At 41.0% G+C, this 22,048-nt stretch overlaps 1 protein-coding gene across 1 annotated transcript in view; it reads right to left on the bottom strand.

The window, feature by feature from the left end:
- The window catches only part of DNAI1 (dynein, axonemal, intermediate chain 1), a gene marked incomplete at both ends in the record, with an annotated part of 89,978 nt that overhangs the window by 57,046 nt on the left and 10,884 nt on the right, over positions 1–22,048 (bottom strand). Inside the window, 4 exons of the mRNA XM_010194269.1 lie at positions 9,014–9,057; positions 11,895–12,012; positions 12,807–12,891; positions 21,425–21,562. Coding sequence (XP_010192571.1) covers positions 9,014–9,057; positions 11,895–12,012; positions 12,807–12,891; positions 21,425–21,562 — 385 coding nt within the window. The remainder of the gene's footprint in view (positions 1–9,013; positions 9,058–11,894; positions 12,013–12,806; positions 12,892–21,424; positions 21,563–22,048) is intronic.

The following is a 22,048-nucleotide window of genomic DNA, read 5'->3' as shown; positions in this document are numbered from 1 at the left end:
GTCATGCTCAATTATCTTGCCTACTACTTAGATCTCTAGACCTATGGAGAGGGCAAATGTCTTGTCGAAGCTGCCATCCCTCTTGTCAGGATGACTGATGAAATAATTGTGCTAACAATAATATATCTGTGTATTCCCTTTGTCATTCAGTTAAGTACCTCATAATATTTGATTTCAAAATTTACAAGAAATGGAATTAGCAGAGCACATACTAGCTGGATTAAAAACTGGTTCATTGCCAGAGCCTACAGTAGAGAGAAAGAGATATGAACAGAGATGGTTTCTAGGGCATCTTTCCAGGCATGAGTTCCTAGTCCAGCACTGGTTAATATTTTTAGTTTGTTCTACATGATACAAAATGTTTGCTGAGAGAACCTGAAGGTGACACATGGTGGGTGGTATGCATAAGAGAGAAACTAGGTGAACATGCCTGGTTATGGCATTTGTACTCAAGAAGAATGTGGATACTTTGGAGAGAGGTTAGGGAAAGTCCACTGAAATAAGATAGCAGATGGAAAACAAATCTTGAGTATGGCTTGATGAGTTTAGCCTTAAGAAGAGAAAAATGAGAGATGTCTTCATCAACGCATATGGGCACTTACACCACTTATGGAGAAGGAACTTGCTGGAAAGGCTTTTTAAGCTTCCTGCCAAGAGAAGAAGTTTCAATGCCTGAAAATACGTTAGACAAATTCAACTTTGAAATGAGATACCATTTACTAGGAGGCAGTTCAATTCAAAGTTGGAACAGTATAGCAGGCAAAGTGAAGGACTCACCATCAGATGGAATTTTGACAAGGAAACTGAGCATCATTCTAAAAGATATGCTTTGACCCAGCTTTTAAGAAAAATCCTCCAGCCACTACATAAAGGTAGGATGGGATCCAGCCTTGCTGTCCACTACTTTCTTCCTTGACTCCAAGAAGATGATCATCCTCTCCATGTGCAAAACACCTATAGGTTTGCCTTAGGAGACTTATGATCACAGCTTATGCTTCAATGCTTTGATTGCTCTTCAGTCGGGCTCAGGAAGGACTGTTTTCCAGATACATAACCCAGCTCCCAGATTTGCATTTTCTGTGAGCTTATCCTAATCAACAGACTGCCCATAGCTGAAGAGAAGGTACTTGGCAGGGTAGGGCACAATTCCGTGGTGATACACAAAGTCTCTTCTGATGCCTGGCACAAGCACCTTGTTTACATGCTTAGGATCCTATACTCTGTCATAGAATCACAGAATGGTCAGGGTTGGAAGTGACCTCTGAAGATCATCCAGTCCAACCCCCCTGTAAGAGCAGGATCACCCAGAGAAGATCACACAGGAACACATTCAGGTGAGTTCTGAATGTCTCCAGAGAAAGAGACTCCACAACCTCTTCTGGGCAGCCTGGTCCAGGGCTCTGGTACTCTCACAGTAAAGAAGTTTTTCCTTATGTTTAGGTTGAACCTCCTGTGTTCCAGTTTGTGACCATTGCCCCTTGTCTTGTTGCTGGGCACAACTGAGAAGAGTCTGGTCCCATTATCCTGGCACCCGCTCTTTAGATATTTATAAGCATTAATGAGATCCCTCCTCAGTCTCCTCTTCTCTAGGCTGAACAGTCCCAGCTCTCTCAGCCTTTCCTCATATGGGAGATGCTCCAGTCCCCTCATCATCTTAGTGGCTCTACACTGGACTCTCTCCAGTCATTCCTTGTCCTTCTTGAACTGGGGAGCCCAGAATTGGACACAGTATTCCAGGTGTGGTTTTACCAGGGCAGATTAGAAGGGAAGGAGAACCTCCCTTGACCTATCCAACATAGACAGTGGGACTGAATGCACCCACAGCAATTTTGCAGATGACACCAAACTGAGTGTTGTAGTTGATACTCTAGAGGGAAGGGATGCCATCCAGAGGGAGCTTGACAGGCCTGAGAGGTGCACCATGCAAACCTCATGAAGTTCAACAAGGCCAAGTGCAAGGTCTTGCATCTTGTTTGGTGCAATCTCAAACATGGATGCAGACTGGGCTATGAATGGATTGAGTGCAGCCCTGTGAAGAAAGACCTGGGGATATTGACAGATGAAGACCTGAATATGAGCCAGCAATGTGCACTTACAGCCCAGAAATCCAATCATATCCTAGGCTGCATCAAAAGTAGTGTGGTGAGCAGATCAAGGGAGGTGATTCTGCCCCTCTACTTCACTCTGGTGAGACTACATCTGGAGTACTGCACCCAGCTCTGGGGCTCCCAACATAAGAAGGACATCAAGCGGGTCCAGAGGAGGGCCACCAAGATGATCAGAGGGATGGAGCACCTCCACTATGGAGACCAGCTGAGAGAGTTGGGGTTGTTCAGCCTGGAGAAGAGAAGGCTCCGAGGAGACATTATAGCTGCTTTCCAGTACTTAAAGGGGGCCCACAGGAGAGATGAGGAGAGACTCATTATTAGAGACTGTAGTGATAGGACGGGAGGTAATAGTTTTGAAATGGAAGAGGGTAGATTTCGATTAGAAATGAGGAATAAATTCTTTACTGTGAGGGTGGTGAGACACTGGCACAGGTTGCCCAGGGAAGTTGTGGATGCCCCTTTCCTGTCAGGTTGAACAGGCTTTGAGCAACCTGGTCTGGTGAGAGGTGTCTCTGTCCATGTCAGGGGGTTGGACTGGATGATCTTTAAGGTTCCTTACAACCCAAACCATTCTATGATTCTCTGATTCCTTATTTATGCCTCTCAGATTCATATTTGACAAAGAAATACTTCGCTATAAAAAAAGAAAGTTGCCTAGCAGAAGTCTTTTGGACTTGGAATAGGCTGTGTACGAACTTAAGTGGTATAATACAGAACTGATCTTAATTTTCATTAAATCTTTGAGGTGAATAGTAGATTGGGAATTCTCTACTAATTATTTTTCCACTATTTGCTTTCTAGACAGAGAGGATCCAGGCTTTGTGATCACAGAATTATAGAATCATTAGAAAAGCTGTTTAAAATAGATTATTTTTTCCACTATTTGATTTCAAGGCAGTGGAGACCCAGACTTCTGCACAAAAAGAGGGGGAGGAAAATGGCATACGTCCAAACGTACTCTTTCAGTACCTGCAGGATGACTTTTCCCCTCTTTAAGTGAGCTAAGTTTGTTACCAGCCATTTTCTTTATTCTAATCTCTAATTTAAATGCCCGATTCTGCAAATACCCATCACCAATTATGGTGTGTAGCAGTGAATCCTCCTTTCAGTCGTCTGCAGGATCAGGTCCTGGCTGAGAAGCTGTTTGCAAGCACATTCCTTGACCATGACAATCTTATTTGACATTCATGTTGCTATCCTGTCTTCACTGCCCTTCTTGGAAAGAATGTTTCTCAGTGTTACTGAGGAGTTAGATCCTTCAGGAGCTGTACTTCATCCTTTAGTGCTAAGAGTACATGAAGTATCAAGGACGAATAAATTCAATTGACTTGAAGAGTGGCAGAACTGCTGAGGGATGAGACCTCCATCAGAGCAAGCAATGCCTACAAAGCACAGAGGTGAGCAGGAAGCTGCAGTACTTTGCTGTTAAAGCCACTTGGCTCATTCTTTCCACTCCCTGTTCCCTCAGATGCACCCTGAGTGGGTCCCATTTTGGAACATCCTTATTGCAATGACTATCCTTTAGCCTCAGTCAGTGGAGGGCAGTAATAAAAGACTGCCTGTGTTCATTGGGCATTTGAGAAACGGCAAACTACAGGGCTGTCCAGTAAGTACACACAGTCTCTCTGTGTTTACCAGTCACTGCATTGTAGAAGAGTGCAGCAAGAGCTGTCCTGTGGTCCCAGGTGTTCAACCATGACTCCACAGCTCCAGGGCACCTCATATATAAAGTACCAGCTCACTCCTGTGAAAGCTCCGGCTCAGATTTTACTCTGATTTAGCTCAGTCACAGAGTCATAACAACTCTTACTTTGGATGCAGTCACACCAGTATAAGGACCCTGTACTGGCATTACTCATGCTTTACTTTACAGAGGAAAGCTAGAGAAGTATAGTCACCTTTATGTTGTCTACTTCTGTTTATGTGAGGTCCCATTTCAGATCAAGAACTGTAAAGGGCTGAGTAGATACCTTTGCCAGAGAGCTCAGACTGCCAGTGCTTTGGCTGCGAGTCTGTACCTCTCAAGCATCCTTATGACTGGCAAGTTACATCTACTACGTGCATTGAAACAGTACGATAAAATACACCAGCCATACAGGTACTGTTTTTCCCTATTCAACTCATGTGCTGACAGATGGAGCTGCACATAAAAAGCCATCTCTGAAGGCTGTCAGAGGCACACTTGCTTCTGGAACATGAACTGATGTGATTGCGAAGACCTGAGCTTGTATTTGTAGTGGTCCCACCAGCAAGGCAGAACACAAGACCAATACCCATTGCAGCTTCTTTGAGCCCTGCACTGCAGGCTCTCAGTCTAGCCAGAAACCCAGCAATCTCATTTATGCAAAAACAAAAACAGAAAGAGAGCTCCTCCTGATGGGAATAAAAATTAATTCCAGCCAAGCAGCATAGATCCTGAATTGCAAATGACGATGACAGTATTTCCTTGTTCAGAAGAGACCGTCTCATGCCAAAGAAATGCCATTAGCATCAGAAACCCCATCCAAATAAATCAGTGGTGAAAACTCCAGAAATAGGATTTAGAAGCGAGGGAGAGGCTAGGGCCCTTTTTGTAGAAAACTCACAACACTGGAGTGAAATGGAAACACAGTAAACAAGGGACCGTTTGTTTCAAAAAGTGTACTTTGGGCAGTAGGACAAATGTGTTACTTGTATCTTGGCAGTGCTCCCAAATGCATGTGGCACAAAAGACTGGTGATGTAATTATGGTCCCCACAGACCCAAAGATCTAGGTTCTGCTCCTGCCTCTACTACAGCTCCTGTGTGCCTCCAGGAGTATTTCCTCTTCCAGGATTCATCTCACCTCACTTTAGCCATTTAGGAGACAGGCACCTAGGCTAGGTGCTCTGCCTAGGCTCACTCTACACTCAATGGGGAGAGAACAGCCCTTCCAGAGGGCTGCTTAGCCCTCTTACACATCCAGCTTACAGCAGGATCAATGGCCTCTGGATGTTCTGATCTCTCACTGCTGACCTAAAGAGCAAGCTTAGGGCAGAGACTCAGCTTCTAGCTGTTAGATGGCTACAGCCTGTTGAAATGAAATATGTGTTCTATGCCTGCTATAAAAATGGGATAAGAAGTCTTCTGGATCTCTTGCCCACTTATATGGCAAGCCACTGTCTTAGAGTCTGCCTTCATCTGCATCTGTGCATTGCTCTTGGCACAGTGGACCCTGGCAGAACAAAAACTACTTCTGTACAACCCAGAAAGCACACATCAGGGTTTTCCGAATTGTTAAAAGTTAGAACTGCCACCCAAACAGGCTAAGGGGGAAAGTTAGCATCCTTGAGTGTGTATCTCACCTCCTGTACCAAGGTGGTGGGGCAGTGGGAGGGCACTGCCCAATTCCTGCACTCTCTGAGCACAGAGGCTGTGAGCACAGTGAGATTTTTCTGTGCTGTACAAGGCGAGGAATATTCTAAGCACTTCTCATCATACTTTCTTCTGCAAAGGCTGATCCTATTCTGCTCTCTAGAGTAGCTGCTGCCTGCTGAATTAAATAAATTGTTAGGCGAATTTAGGCTTCTTGGAAAACTAACAGGAACATTTCCAGCGCTCACACAAGAGTGAACTTCAAAAGAAAAATGTCATTTTAAGAGAAAAATGAAATGTTGCAATATTGCAAGCAGAACACAATCCTTTCTAGTATAAATGAAGATAATCCAGCTGGTTTCATTGTCAGAACACAGAGAAATACGTAGAAATTATTATTTGGGACCACAGCAAAGATCCCTGTAACCAAGTACCTTAAGGAGATTTGATTCTGGGTGAGACTAGCCAATAACTTGAGTTGTATGATGCTAGTTATTATATGATGCCATAAATCATGTCTCTATTTATGTATTCCAGATCAGCATCTACACCATAGATCGCACCAGACACAATGACTATGAGCTCTAGATGTTACGACACACCACCCCACTATGCCCAACTGCACCCCTTCAACTCTTCAGCCCTTCCTCCTCCTTCTTCTTCAATCCCTTCGATCCTTTCCCTTTTACTTCATGACAGTAGGGTTAAGCTGCTTAAATACTCTAAGAACCTCAGCAAATATAGGTCTATCCCTTTGTATGTCCTCAGAGCTTCCAGCAACTTGCAGTTATGAGCTTACTGAATCAGATGGTTTCCCCTTCCAACAGCAAACTGGCCCTCTGTGAATTTATCTGACCTCCTGAATCCATGTATATCTCAGTCCTCCAGACCACAAAGGAAGAAAAGTTCAACAATTTTATTATGTATCATGCTATTCTGTTTTAAATTTTTCTTACTCCAGCTACTCAGTAATTTAATCAAGTCTCCTTCATTCTTGCGTTATGGGCAATAATGAACATTTGACTTCTTTTCACTCTCCCCATGTTATTCAGGACTCTACAGACCCATACCAAGTCCATCGCCCTTGTCTGTTCTAAGACTCCTAGTCTGCTTATGCTTTCTGATACAAAAGACATACGTATTTCTGCTTATTATGGCTGCCCTTTTCTGTACATTTTCCAATCCTTCCACAGCCTAACACATTCTTCTTTGGAGTTCATAGCCAGAACTGCACACAGTAATCAAGATGGCAGTTTATCACAGATCTTGTTTTGTTCTCTTTTCGGTTTTCTATTGTTGTTCCTACTGCTGCTTTATATGTCATTTCCCATTTTGTTTCCACTGCATCCAAAAGTTTTGTTTTCTTTTTCTTTCATAGTAATTCACGTCAGTTTTTGTTTTGCCATTTTGACTACTGCTGAGCACTACCAAGTGTTTGAAAAGAAACACATACTTGAATGACTTCTAGATCACTTTCCTGAATAACATCAATCTCCTTGGAGATCAGTGCTGAGCTTTTTATCCCACATGCACTGTATTTCTCAACAATTAATTTCATTAGTAATTTTATCACAGCTGAGAGCCTTCAGCATTCATTCAAAAAAAGATGTTCCTTTTAAAATAAATACCAAACAACTTGCCTTGGTAGTTCAGAATATTCACAACAGATTCTAATTTTTTCCTTTAAAATAAATAAAGTCCAATAAATAAATAAATCTAGTCCAATCCCCCTGCTCCAGCAGGGGGATTGGACTGGATGATCTTTTGCGGTCCCTTCCAATCCCTAACGTTCTGTGATTCTGTGAAATACCAAACAACTTGCCTTGGTAGTTCAGAATATTCACAACAGATTCTAATTTTTTCATCGCAAAGAACACTAGCAAAAATGCCTACTTGTAACTTGCAAGCACATATAAATTAACTGAAATTGCTGCTGGGCCAAAGTGTAGCTACTGGTAAGGTCTTCTCTTTGGCTCTCCCTACTCTCTGTCCTCCACAAAGAATTGCTAGGGTTGGGTTATTTAGGGTAAAAATTGTAGTGCCTACTCATGAGTCTGACTGTTCTGTGGTCTGTGCTCTTGCAGCAAGGAGAAGGCTCTGCTGCCTTTGCAATACTGTTCTTTTCTCAGCGCCTCTCTGCTTTGTGTCAAGAGTTTATGGTAAGATCTGGGTGGACATCTTGGCAAGGAGCAGATGCCCTGGAGATGTGCAAGTGGGTTACTGCTGTGATCTTCACCAGCTCAGGAGCCAGTGGAGACTTAAAATAGTTTGGGATTTTGATTGTTTGTCTGTATCCTCTTGTTATTTAACAACACCGATCTGATGTAAAGCTGAGGCTTTGAGGTCACTCTTCACTACATGAGAATTCCAGCAATGTGACTCTGCAGCAGCTACTAACAATGGAGAAGAGTAGAGCCCTGGTGAGTCCCAGAGGCATCTTCAGGGGACCTGAAAATTTACTAAGCAGTCTGCTGCAAAGCTGGGGAGCCAACACTATCTGGGTGAGAAAGACTCCAGGAAAACTTGTCTCATGACTGATCTCTTCCCTTTGGGGAATTTCCCTGGGAAGCAGTGGCATGGAGGTGGAAACTACCAGAATGCTGTTCCCTACCCAAGAAGTTATTCATGAGAGTCAGCTCTTCAGGTAGAACTAAAACGTAGAAAAAAGAGAATGGAAGACAGAATATTTATTTAGAGTGACATTACTATCTCATCTACACAGGAGTAAAGGGGAAAATTTGAAGACAAGAATTCAGACTAAAGCAGTCAGTGTGTCTGTAAGCAACAAGAGAACAAAAGATACTGAACAGGAGGAAACACAAGGTTGTTGATATGGATTCCCATGTTGTAAAAAGAAAAAAAAAGACAAACTGGAGGGCAGGTAGACATAATGCATACAGCAAAACAAGAACAAAGAAAGGTGAGAAAACATCAACTTGTTAGAGTACTTTTCCATTTCCTGATCATGAAAGCAGTAATACTGGATAGAGATTAATACGGAGTAATTAAGCAAGCCCTAAACCTTATGTTCATTGCCACTCAAAATTATCCCATGCCCAATCCCAGACACTACAGCAGGGAAAATGCCTTCTCACAATATCTGGGCCTGATGTGCCCTAATGGAGAGCCTATCCTTTGAGACATTCCTGGAAGGTGTCTCCTAACAAGAAGACAATGAGTTTACACTTAGAGGAGTCTTTCATGATTACCTTCCGGCAAAACATATCTGGTCTTTCAGCAATTAGAAAGGCACGAACAGAAAAATCAGAGCCCATCAAGTAAGATAAAAAGGATTAAGTGGTTCTTCTAGAAGCAAGTCCTTGATAAAAGGGAGAGCCAGCACTGTTATAAGTCAAAAGCCCCAGCTAACACTGCCTGTGTCTATGCCTTTCTGAATGATTATGTAATGGACTGTAAAGGCCTAATCCCTATCTTGAGTTAAATCTCAATATACTGTTAAAATTAAATCAGTCCTTGCTATGAGGTGGACTCCATGCCCTGGAATACATGATTTAATCTCAATGCACCTGTTTAATATTTTAAATCTCCCAATGATATGCATTGTTACTTACAAGAGCCATATCCCACTGCAAATAGGTCCTTGTATTTTGGATTCCTGTAATGAAAAAATATATATAAGATTGCATTTATTATTAACCATATAGTTCCACAGAAATGCAAAATGTTTCACATGTTAATATCAGAGGCCATCCTCACAGGACTGCATACAGTCTGAGGGCTTGACCCTTTGAACATACTCACTAGTAAAGTTCAAGTATGAGTAATTCTACCAGACTTGGGATGCTTTAAAAAAATAGAACATCAGAAGACCAGAGCAGTAGATGAAAAGGATTAAAAGGGCACAGACAGACATGATGTCAATCTCGAGCACTTCTTGGTTTCTCCATTTCATAATCATGGAAAGTTTATTTTTAAAAAGAAGGTCTCTGAGGAAAGGGAAAAGGCAGGAATATGCCAATTTCCATCTTTCAGGGGCGAGAATAAAGTCTCTAAACCACAACAGAATAATACTCAGTAAACTTTCTTCCCTTACCTGTTATTAAATAATGAGGGATGCTTCAAGAGACAGTTATCAGTTCACAGATTCATGATCATTCCCACAGACCAGGAAGGGAAATTCCCTTCTGAGCCAGTTGGTGAGCAGTATATTCTCTGAGGCATACAGACTATGAACAATTAACCATGTACTATGTTTTCTAAAGTCTCTTCATTTGAAAAACATCTATCTTTTTTACAGCTTCTTCTCTGTGTGGACAGTTACTGTCCTATCCTACCTACAGTAGGGTTTACATGGGATAAAGGTCAGTACTGTTGCTATCCCTGGACTCACACAGTATAACCAGTGGGTAACAATTCTGTGAAATAATGTATGCGAAAATTATCTAATGAGTGTTTTCTCTGTGTCCTGGTTTGAGCTAAACAGAACTAATTTTCTATTTAGTGATTTTACTTTTCAGCTCAGTCTCTTCTAAGTGGCTGAACTTCCTGAAACTAGCAGTATGTTTTTTCCAGACAGTGTGTGCTGCTACAATTGATAATCTCAAGGCCACTGTCTCACCATGAGTACCGTGTCTGCACCTACGGGGTGGGGGAGTGCACCCAGAACTGACCAACAAAGTATTCCATCCCACATACGTCTTACTCAGTATAAAGCTGAGGGATCATGAGGGTCTCAACCGTTCCATCTCAGAGCCCTTCTATCTTGGATCCATCCTTTCATCTCAATCCTGCAACAGCTGAAGTTCAAGCAGAACCCTGCTGGTTCATCTGCCTCTGATCCTGATTTGTGTGTTCTCCATCCTGCTCCCACTGCTGCTAAGTTCAGTCTGGGACTTTTCCAGTGCCCAGCTCCACAGAGCCTCTGGTGACGCAATCGTCATTGAGGGAGGGTGAGGGGAGGATTTTACATTGGTTTTGTATATATATTTGTACATATCTGTATATATTTCATTATTTTCCTATTTACATTATTATCCTGTAGTATTAGTATTGTTGTTTTATCAAACCTGTTAGTTTTATTTTCCAACCTGTAAAGTCTCTCTGTCTTATTCTTTTTTCTCTTCCCTTCTGTGGAGGGGAGAGGGGTTAATAGAGAGCACTGTCCAGGATTTAGTGACCAGCCTAGCCCTAAACCAAGACACTCTGACTTGCTATTCTGAATTGATAAAATAAAACAACTTCTCACTTCATTTCTCCTTTTTGACTTAGGCTAATATCTAAGCATTTTAATGCTCTTACTTTATCCACTAAATGCATCATCACTGCTAACAATGCGAGAATAAAAACTAAATTAGAAAAGCTTATTACATGAGGCAATTTGGGGTTATTCTTCCAAAATCAGGGCCATGTTTCTGTTGTCATTTCCTGGAGACAAGAATAACAGCAGCACAAAGTACCTATAACAGAAGCCTTTTCTTCCAAATTTACATCTCATTTTACTGTTATTTTGTAATTCTTACACCTGCATCCTCGATATTCTATTAAAATACAATTACTACAGTGGTTTGAAAGAACAGAGCAATCTTGCTTTCTCTCTTCACAGATCCTTTTTGGCAGGACACAGATGTGTTGACACTGCCTCACAGACAAGTGAGAGAAGGCCTAGCTGCAAAGGAGCACAAGGCAGGAGCTGTATGTGTGACTCATGCTCAGTGCATGAACCAAGATAGTTCAGGGAAGATCAAAAAAGTTAGAAAGTAAAAGGACTCTGTCAAGTTGGTGATGAGTGTTTTTCTCATGGCAATAACCACGGTGATAACACTTCAGAAAAAAAGAGTCAATTTGAAAGTATTAGTGATTGGTTTTGGATTGACCAGGAATAAATGCACAAAAGTAGACTGCAGGGCAAATACCTATTACACTGAACTGTGTGAGATCCCAGTACATGAGTACCATGGTTGTCTGGGCAGTGACTGAGTACATACTATACATAAAGGTCTAGTCTGGTATCAGTGCCTCAGCATCTTATAGTCTATGGTGATACCTGTCTGGGACATGCAGTGTTAGTTCCCTCTCTGCTGCTTTAATCTGTGCCAATTTTTATCTATGCTGATACCTGTCAAAAATACAGTTACTATCCCTTCTCCTTCCCTGGGCTTTTCAGGATTAATTCCTACAGCAAATCATCCAAAGATATGACCTGTCTATCCCAGCTCTCCTAAGAAAGGACTCTTCTCTGCGAACTGCAGTCACTTTGCTCTAGTGCTGCACAGAGCCTCCTGTGCCTTCACCTTTTGCTGAATGGTGCAAGTCTGGCACATTCAGCCTTACACAAGGTGCTTTGCATCCACAAACACCGGGGATGTCTAGGTGCTGCCAAAGCAGCTGACTAATTAGTCAAAGTAAGAGAAACCAGTCCTATCTTGTAAGGTGACATGGCAATCTGTTTCACGCTCCTGCGAACCCGAGTAAGTTTGTAATAAAGAGACTTACCAGGAGATGGCAGTAACTGCAAGGCTCTTGGTTTTATCATACTGGAACTTCCAGAGTGGGAGCAGGGTTCCTTGTTGGCCTCTGTATTCATCCGAGGCATCCTCAAAATATTTAAAATCTAAAACAAAAAAAGTCAAGGAAAAGGTCCCGATGAATAAACAGGAAATAAATCAGCATGGTGCAGTGCCAGGGAAGCTTTAAAAAACACACTATTATTCTCACAGCCTTTGCACAACCCAGTTGTTACTATAAAAACTGTCTCAGTCTATAAGCTTGAACTCCAATCAACTCCAACAGCAGCTAAGTCCTGTAAATGCATTTTACCAAACACTAAGTCCTCACACAAAAAAAAATCAAAAAAAAACCAAAACAAAAAAACCCACCCTGATGATCTAAATGCAGACAAAGGATAAACAAGAAAGCAGAAGACCTGAGTGAAGAGTGACCTCAGGTTGTTCCTAGAGCTATATGGGGCCTTTCAGGAGAGAGCTGAGCAGACATATCAAAACCTTTGCAAAATAACATGAAGACTGACTACATCACTGTGGCAGGGACTTGTATGCCAGCGGAGCAATGCTCGGCACTGGCTGCTGTCACCATAATCTGCATCCAGGAGGGAAGTACCTGCTGAGGGAGGGAAGCAGGGCAATGCTGACCAGACCTTTTGGTCTCACCCGATCAGAGCAGGTCTGATGTGGCATGCCCTTTGAATGTCCACAGCCTGCTGTACTGTTTGCCTTGTATAAATTCTAGCCCTGCTCATTTTAGCTCTGTCTATTCTAGTCCAGTCTAGTCTAGTCTAGTCTAATCTAGTCTATGCTATGGTATGCTGTTCTGCCCTTGCTACAGCTGTGGCCACTCATCTGCAGGAGTTCTGTCTTGAATTAGCAGCATCTCCCAGCAGGGCCATACCTTGTGCAATGTCATCAAATGTGTTCTGATTCACCATCCGCTCAATTATTTTAGCAGCCTTTGAGATCTTGGTTATATCATCACTCTGTTGAAAAGAAAAACAAGGAATAAAAAATGTATTTCCTATCTGTTTGCAAGTCCTTCAGGCTTTGTGTGAATGAAAAATGTGACTCCATTGATCCTGAATACAGGATAATGTGAACCTACTCACAACAGCACCTAATGGTAAGGGCACTTGAATTAACGCAGTTACTTTATTGTAAGTTTAGCAAGATGCCAACCACAGCAGTAACTTCAGTGTTTGTTCCTGATTTAGCTCAATTGGAAGGTACTTATCTGTGAAGGCAGTTAGAGTCTTGACTTCAACTCATTCAAGCTACCACATGATGGGATGAGCTAAAAGCACACACATAATCCCTCCTTCATCTCACTTGATAATAGTTCATTAGCTTCAGTAACAAAATCACAGGTGCTTGATCATGCATGAGCATCCTTTCTCTCTACTTGGAGAGCTTTAAGGTCTCATGTGTTAAGTAAAGATCACAGGATTTAGAAAAACCCTTCAGTCAATCACTGTGTAATTCCAATTTGATGTATTCATAGATCCATTAGCTGATACAATATATACCCAACACTCAAAAGACAGTTTGTTCTTCATCTCTTGTGAAAACTGTTTTGATACTGTGGAAAATCCCATCCTCCCAGTCAGGGAACACCAAAAGTGGCCAAGCCTGTGTATGTGAAGGTGTGCAGATATACCTTCAGGTATGCAAGTACTGGAAGCTTTTGGGGGAGTGGCATCTTGCAAGGCCAGCAGTCCCTAGCTAACTGTATCAGTAATACCATGTAGGACTAAGATTGCTTAGGAAACTATGCCAGAAATAGCAAACTTGGGTATGGACATAGAAAAATTTGACCAATGGGAAAAAAGTAATTAGGGGCAGGTTGTTGATATGGAAGGAGACAAAGGTGAAGGAAGGAAACAATTTGAGTGGATGGGGGAAGAAGCAGCAAGGACAAATGGAGAAAAGAGAGCGTAACAGGGGCGGTTTGACTGTCAGCAGGTGGCTGATTGGTATGCTTGTCTGACAGAGCCTTATGCCTGATCCCCACAGCCTTAGAATAATTTTCTTACTAAACTCTATTATTAATTATTTTTTCTCTGAGTGTGCTCTCTATACACTGCATATTTCTGTGCAAGCATTAGCAAAATCCAAACTAGCTTAACCGACAAGTAGGACAATAAGCTTGGGGTAAGCCACTGGAAGGACAGAGCTTGAAAGCCCCCAGACTGTGCTGGGCCATGAGGATGAAGCCAGCACAACTCTGCACAATGATGTGAGAATGCAAACTGCTCTGACAGCATGCTCCTCCAAGGACCTATATTGTCACCCACTATCACTATCTCAAAGCCACGCCAGTGTTTCAAAGACTTTCATCTTCAAACCCCAGCTAGGGACTGATGGCTGCCAGCACAGTGTGATTTCCTCCATAGTGACGACACTGAAAAGAAACTTGTCATACTTGGCACAGCTCAGAGAGTGCCCTGAACATGAAAAGAAAAACTGAAATGACTTGCCAAAACTACACTGCAGAGTCACAGTCAGAACCAAGAACTTGATTTCAGATTATGCGCGTTCCAGTCCTCTGCTTCTTTCTCGGGCCCTGCGCAAACTCAAGGGAGACTGCAAGCGTTGCTTCAAAGAGCATGAAACCCAAAGGACTACATAAAGACGACAGGACAAAGGAGAAAAAAAAAAAACAAAAACGAAAAATTATTCTATAATCTGCCACACTTTTTATAAATCCATAGTTGGCCGACACATTAACGTGTGCTATTGTCTTCTCCCATCTCAGAAAGATCAAAGTAAAACATGGAACGAAGTTTAGAGAAGGGCAACAAGGATGGCCCAAGTCTGGAATTATTTCTGTACCAGGAAAAACTGAGTAGGCTGGGACTTGCCAGTCTGGACAAGAGAAGGCTTGGTAAGACATGAGACAAGTCTGTGAAATCCTAAATGGCCCAAAAAGTACAGACAGGGACTGACTCTTCACTGTCTTTGCTGATACAAAAAGTAAAGGTTTCAAGTGAAGCTAGTGGAAGTCAAGTTCAAAATAAACAAAAGGAGGTGTCTCTTACAGAAGGACGGCACATCTGTGCAACTCCTTGTCAAAGGGTGTTGTAGATGCAAGAATTTTACACGGTGACAAGGAAGACTGAACAAGTACTTCCATCTATGTAGTAAAGCACATCAAGCTTAGGAAATAGCTGAAAATAGTTGAATGCTGGAAAAATATTTGGGACTGGGATATACTCGTGCTGTGTTCTTACTCTTCCTTACACATTCATTTGTGGTTAGAGCCTTGATCTGAATCACTGTGGCCACTCTCATGTTCTTCAGGTTCTCCCTGGGTCTGTGGGAGGACTCCTTGAGAACAGCACAGAGAACTTACTGTCATGTTCAGAATTTAAGAAAGTGCAGGAAAAGTTGTTTTCAAATTTAACACCGTATGATATTCCCTAGACATTAGGAATTTATACATATTATAAGAAATTAAAGAGTGAGAGAAAGAGGATGCTTGAAACATTTCAAGTAGAAATTAACACTCTCAATTGCTAGGATTTCTCCTCTTTTGACTTTAAGTTGCCATTATTGCTTCTGCCACAATAAAACCTGTCTTTCTCTAAAACACTTCCTAAAAAATAAAACAATTCACCTTTGCTGACACTTCTCCAGGAATACGGGGATCATGACTATAAAAATGTTATTGTCTGCCACCAGCATATTGCTCTGAGTAAGCTTAACTGATAGAGGTTAAATGCTGAAAAGATTACAATCTGATTTAGAAAAAGAGAAGCACAATAATAACTTCTTTTTCCTCCAGTATTGTAAAAGTCATAGTCACGATGTAAAAAGAATGGATCCCCTGGAGTCCTGCTGGTTCATCATGTGCGTTAGCTCGGCTGTCTTCCATTCACCTACTGTGCAGGCAAGAACTTCCTTCCATTTTAACATGCACCTGATACTGCAAAGAGCTGGGGAAGAATGGTAGTGCTGTACCCTACAGACATGAGCAGGATCATGGCTCTTGTTCTTTCACACATTCAAGGAAACTTGCACTGCAAGCATTCTGATTTCCAACCTGAGACTTCATTCTGGACTGAAGATCAGAAGACAAGGCTTATTTTAAGTGTTCTCGAAGATGAATGCCTCATCTATAATTTTTTTTTGTCAGTGGAAAGCAGGCTTTAAACAACAACAACAACAAACCCCAACCTGTAAATACAGAAACAATGTATAATTCGATGGAATTTTTCCTGCAATGCAGGAAACTCCCCAGATGAATCAAAAGAACTTTAAGTCATCTTTCCTGTTAGGTAGCTGTGCTGTTAGCAATGCAGCCATGAATAACTACATTTTTGGCATTAAGCTGTATCAGAGTATGTTATTTTCTCATGGGATCCTGTCCTATTTTATTCTGTATGTTACTGAAATAATTCTTTAGTGGAATTGATAGACTTAACTTATCCTTTTATTTAAGATCTGTTGGAAACTCATCTTTTTGTTATAGGCCAACTCTGGGCTAGCTAGACAAATGTAATGAGAGCTCATCAGCTAACAAATTAATTTCATTTATTTCTGTGCATAAATTATTTTTAGAACATCCATAATCCTAATGGAATCGTACGTCAGGTGGATAATTGGCTAATACTTTGAAAATAAATGTTTTAGTCTTGCTCTACTTTTCATTAACGCTAATTGCTTCATATTTGCCTCTCAGCAGCTGGCCAGTTGCAATGTGCAACTCCAGTAAACTGAAGAATTAAAAAAGGCTTCTGCTGGCATATAACTGCATATCCAGAAGACAAACCCCATCCTAAAACTAGTGCAGTAACTGCTCATACTCTACTGCAATACATGTACTTGCAATACCAGAAAAGCTCCTGGCTTGCAAAGAAAAAAGCATGGCACAGGGGTGTTGTCACCTCTTACCCAGCATTGCATACACTCACTGCAAATCCTAAATAAAGTCCCCCAGATTGAATCCTGTCATGTAGTTATTATTTTCCAGAATGGTACTCAACTGTTCATTTTCACTGTTTGGCTTTAATTCTGATACTCTGTAAACAGCAGATTGAAGACAAGGGAGTCAGTAACAACTCGTCCACTCCTGGGTGAACAATAATGTGAAAGTTAATTGCATTTGGATTTCAGCTGTTATTTAAAAAAATAACTCTAGTCATCCAAGAGCTTCCAAATTATAATTATGACCCTGTGGGCGGGGCTGTCTCATCAGGCGTATCTCAGAAAGGGGCAATGCTATAGTGAGATAGACAAGTCAGCCAGGACCTTGCATGATTCAGGAATTCACATTTCTCTGTTAAATGTAATTTTTGTACGGACTTTTTAAGAAACTGTTCAACCACTTCTGGTTCAAAGGATACTAGAGACTGTTCCAGTGCAGTAAGTTCCAGCTTTAATATATTCCTAACAGGTTCACATCCATCTGTATTTCTGTCGACATTATCCTCTGCCCTATTAATTCTCTCTCTCTCTTTTATCTACTTCAGATTCCCTCTAGACCTTTGTGTTACCAGATAAATATGCTAAGAATTTTTTAGACTTTTGTTTTCAAGCTTTCCATTTCGTATGTTCTTTTCTATATCTGTGCAGGTTGGTAATCTATCATCTTAGAAATTATCAAAATCATATATCCCTGTACTACTCCAGATAAGGTATCACCCTCCCTTACATAACAGAAATAGTATTACTCTGCTGTTCCTCACACAATATATTCCAGCAATGTCTTCTCATAGCCACACCACAACTCACCAACTGACACACTCATGTTTCTCTCTGTCATTTCAAACTGTAAGACCTCACCTTACCAAAGATTGCCTTGACGTTCCAACATGTACAGCCTTCCTCTCCACCAGTCCCTTCCAATCTGTACTAGTAACAACTTTTCTGGTTTACATAATCATTTCCTAGAGGCAGTAGAGCAATAGCTTAACAGAATTTCAGCTAGATTGCGCTTAATATACTCCCCTTGTTAAGGGAAACAACAACTTTTCTCTCATAAAAGAAAGATATGAGAGTATTTGGACACAACCTACCTTTGGTAAACACATGCTATTCTATTCCATTTCATATTTACTCCGAATTCTCTATTCTTTCCCTCCATAATAATTCTATTGCCTCATATACTGTTAAAGATCAGACTAATTGAACCATTTTTACTCCTTTTACATATAATATATCCTTATTATTCTTCAGTTATATAGCTCAACCACTTTTTAGATAGATTCACTAAAATCCTTACTATCAGACTTGTGATTTCATACCTCTTCATCTCAGAGTGATAGGAGCTAGCCTGCATCAACTTAATTGCATTAAGCTCTTTGCGTTTTGCTTCTGCCTCAGATACTGTCATTTCTACACTTGCTCAACAACAGGAGGAGGGTCGTACTGGATCAGACCAAGAGTATCTCTGGGCCAGGATCCACTCTGTAATCAGAGTCATAAGCAGATGGCTCAGGAACAGTAAGAGCAGGACAAGCGGATACAACACTTATGCCTAGTTCTCTCTGCTTCCAAATATTTTCAGCTCAGAAAATTTCATATCATTACTTTGTGGTATTCTGTGTTCTCCATGTTCTGTTTGCTGGTTTTATTGAAAACTGAGGAAAAGTTTCAAATGTATCACTGCTCTTGGACGTAGCACATTCTCTTGTCTATAGATCCATTTGCGTGAAGGACACATTGAGAGATTTTCAAGAGTGCCTCATCACAGTCCCCAGTCAAATCTGCCATTCCGACTTTTATTCACTTCTATTCTTCTTTATATCATCCTTATCCTTCCTTCTGCTAGAATCCCCAGTTATCTCCATTCCTTTTTCTCTTGGCTGCCTCTCTCTTCTACTTTACCAAACCACGTCTTCTTTTCTTCTTCTCATTCTTCAGTGCAGCGCATGGCTTCATTCTACTTCTATTCCCCTAGTGAGAAGCTTCTACTCCTCTGTCAAGGTCCCTTCCCTTCTCTCCCTCTTCTCTCTGCCTTTGGCCACATTCTTCCATGGTCAAGTTATTCTTCTCCTAGTCATCTCTTCTCTTGACTTCTTATTCAGTACTAGTACTGTTTTCCCTTTCTCTTCATCCATTATGTTTTCAAATCCTCATCTCACCCTACCATCATCTCCAGCTGCAGTTCTAGTTCCTGGAACTTCTCTTTCATGGGCTTCTACCATTGCAAGAGCTTCCACCAGAGATCCACCACTCATAATAACCACTAATTTTCTCCTCTTATTCCTTTTGGGTTGAATTCAGTGCTATCTCAGTAGCTATCACAGTCTTTTTCTTCCTAGTACCTAGCCTGATGGAAACAATGGTGGAAATCAATTGCTGCTTCTAGCCATTGCATGCTTGATTCAAATCAGCCACATCTCCTGCTTGATGTTCCACAGGTTCCCTTCAGCAATGAACAAAGGCAGTATGTCCTCAGAAAGTGTTTAGCTGGAAAAGCTCTGTTTCAATTACCATGTATGGTCTAAAGTATGTAACCTGTGAGCTGGAAGCACCACAAAACCCACTTTTCCATTTACTGACTTGAGACCAGGAGTGCAAGCTCTGACACCATCAATCTTTAATTTCCATAGACCTGCACATGACCAGAGACAATGCCTGTTCTAAGCTTGACTTTAGTCTTGGATTACTTCAGGTTTCATTATTCCAGTCAATGACTGGAAAATTCAGCAGGTTTTCCATGTACTTCAAGCTGGTCCACCAGCCTTGCAGAAGGTAGCTAGGACTCTGGCTCTGCATAAAGAAACTTTCTCTTTCACATTTTCAGTTTATTGACTTTCTGGCTTCCTTGCAAGCTCCTTGGAATGTGCTAAGAGTAATAAGCAAAGCACCAAAGGGAGGGATCATGGGTGTCTGGAGTCCAACTTCCCATTGTCGTCAGTGGAGCATGCAGCAGGTTTTTTACAATATGTTTTCATTGGTAGAATTTTTATTTCATTTTCTTCATATTTCAGCAGTCTACCATTTAAGCCCATAATTGTACCATTGATTTCAGGTCAATTCTCCAAAACATACTCAGGTGAAAGGTTTATTAGTTTTTTGAAAGGGCTGTGAATTTCAGTGGCACAATTCACAGGAAGAAGCCTGTCAGAAGATGTTCCTGGTCTTTTATACTATAAGCTTTTGATGGTACAGTGCTGCTGGGGTAGCTAAACCAGCCAAAACCTCTACAGTTGAATCAGCCATATGGTATGAAAATGATAAAACCAGTTACAGGATCCAGCTTCTATTACATAGATATATCTTAGTTATGTCGACATAGCTATACCTATTCTAGTGGCAAGCTAAGAATTTACTTTCATGTTTCTGTATTATAGTTCTCAGTGCATTTTGTTCCAGTCATTATAGAGATTATTTAAGTTTGCCTTCTAAATGGTTTAACTTAGACTGGGGTGGGAAAAGAACCATCCACAATTCTGTATAGATCAGACTCCATTAAATACTAATAGAAACTTCCTGACCTCCCTGCAAACATTCTGGAACATGAAGAAAATCTTTCAGAGTTGCCGTATCATATTATCAGTGCTATAAGTGGGATCACATTTTTAAGATGGGAATATTGTCACTTTAGGGGAATGGACTGACAGAGCAGCCTAGATTAGGAGTCAGTATCACCCTCACAGCAAGAATCACACCACCAGCTTGGAGCTTGGCAGGAGTTATGGTACCTGCTACTTCAAGAGGTCAGACTAACGAAGGCTGCTCCAGTTCAGCAGCCCTTGCCATTCACTCTGCTACTCTATAGGACTCAGAGTGGCTGACCTCCTCTTGGGATAATCATATTACCATGAGGTACCACCATGCTGTGCAATTTCTGACCACGGCATAGCACTTCAAACACTGGAAGGAGACATTACTGTCACTTCTCAACTCAATGAATAAATGATGCATCAAGATCCCACCACAAATTAGGTTGAGCCTCCCAGAATCAGTATTCAATTTTAAGTACATCAGCTTCGATTTCAACTAAGTATTATTGCTTTTATAAAATTTATATATTATATATCATTTATATGTATTTAACTAGAAAATACATAAATTATAATTTTATAACATTAGCATTAAAATAATAAAAAACAGTGCTTTAGCAACATTTTGAAAGGATCCTAAATATATTTGCCCTCCATATTGGAAAATTGTACCTAAAACTTCTGCTTCACTTAGAATTCCTTGAAAATTCACACAGTGTTTCTACTTCTTTCTTTCTTTTATCCTCCATATGCTAATCAAAAGTGAGACAAAAACATGATAATGAACAAAAAAGAAAGACATAAATCTCACTTGTAAGTCAAGTTTCAAGACAAGATTATGGCTTCACACTGTTTTGTATTCCCATTAAAAGTACAGCAAAATGGAAATCCTGTTTTGGAAATACAGTTCATAGCAAAAACTAATTTTTGCATTTCTTAGAGTTGTTACTTGCCAGTTGAGACAACTAGCTACACAGCCAGCAGGACTTGCTAAATTTCACCTGACTTGTGTTATAGGTGCATCTGCCACCACTCTGGCTTTCTCCGGCATTAGGAAATGTACCTGTGATTCCAGAGAGGTTGGCTTTCTTCCCTTCTTCTTCACCGCTTCTCTTTTTGCTATCGGAGCTTTTGTTTTTTCTTTCTCTTTTGACATTTCCTGTTTTTGAATCTCCTCCACATAGGCATCATAGATAATCCACTGAAACACAGATAGAGGCAAGGTTTATCAGAACCTGATTATAGTCCAGAAAACAGCCATCTTCAACATCACAAAAATATGATAGTCCTCACACAAGTAACACGACCACTGGAATCAGCTGAAAACAGCTGGCTTGTTGCACAAAAGGTGAAGGATTTGAAGCCCAAGATTTTTAAATCTCGATGGGGCATGTCTTACTTTTTAAGAACACATTATTGTATTCTTCACAATTTCCTTTCCCCAACACTCTTCTTGGTGCTTTGATTCAGCATCTTTTCTGTAGGACTTTCTGTTTGGCTAATTTACCAGTGTTTAATGGGAAACATGCATTAAACATCTGCTTTATGACATTTCTCATGTGTTGTTAAAAAATTAAATTGTATCTGCTTAACACAGTTTAAATCTTGGACTCTAACTCTGCAGCATATGATCAAATGGAAACTGAGAGCAGTTTAACATCTTCTGCTATGCCACATGCCAGGAATG

The sequence above is a fragment of the Mesitornis unicolor genome, unplaced genomic scaffold, assembly GCF_000695765.1.
Source record: "Mesitornis unicolor isolate BGI_N332 unplaced genomic scaffold, ASM69576v1 scaffold4941, whole genome shotgun sequence".
NCBI classification, from domain to species: domain Eukaryota; kingdom Metazoa; phylum Chordata; class Aves; order Mesitornithiformes; family Mesitornithidae; genus Mesitornis; species Mesitornis unicolor.
The sequence above is the reverse complement of the archived record's forward strand: the minus strand, read 5'-3'. Positions and strand labels throughout refer to the sequence as shown.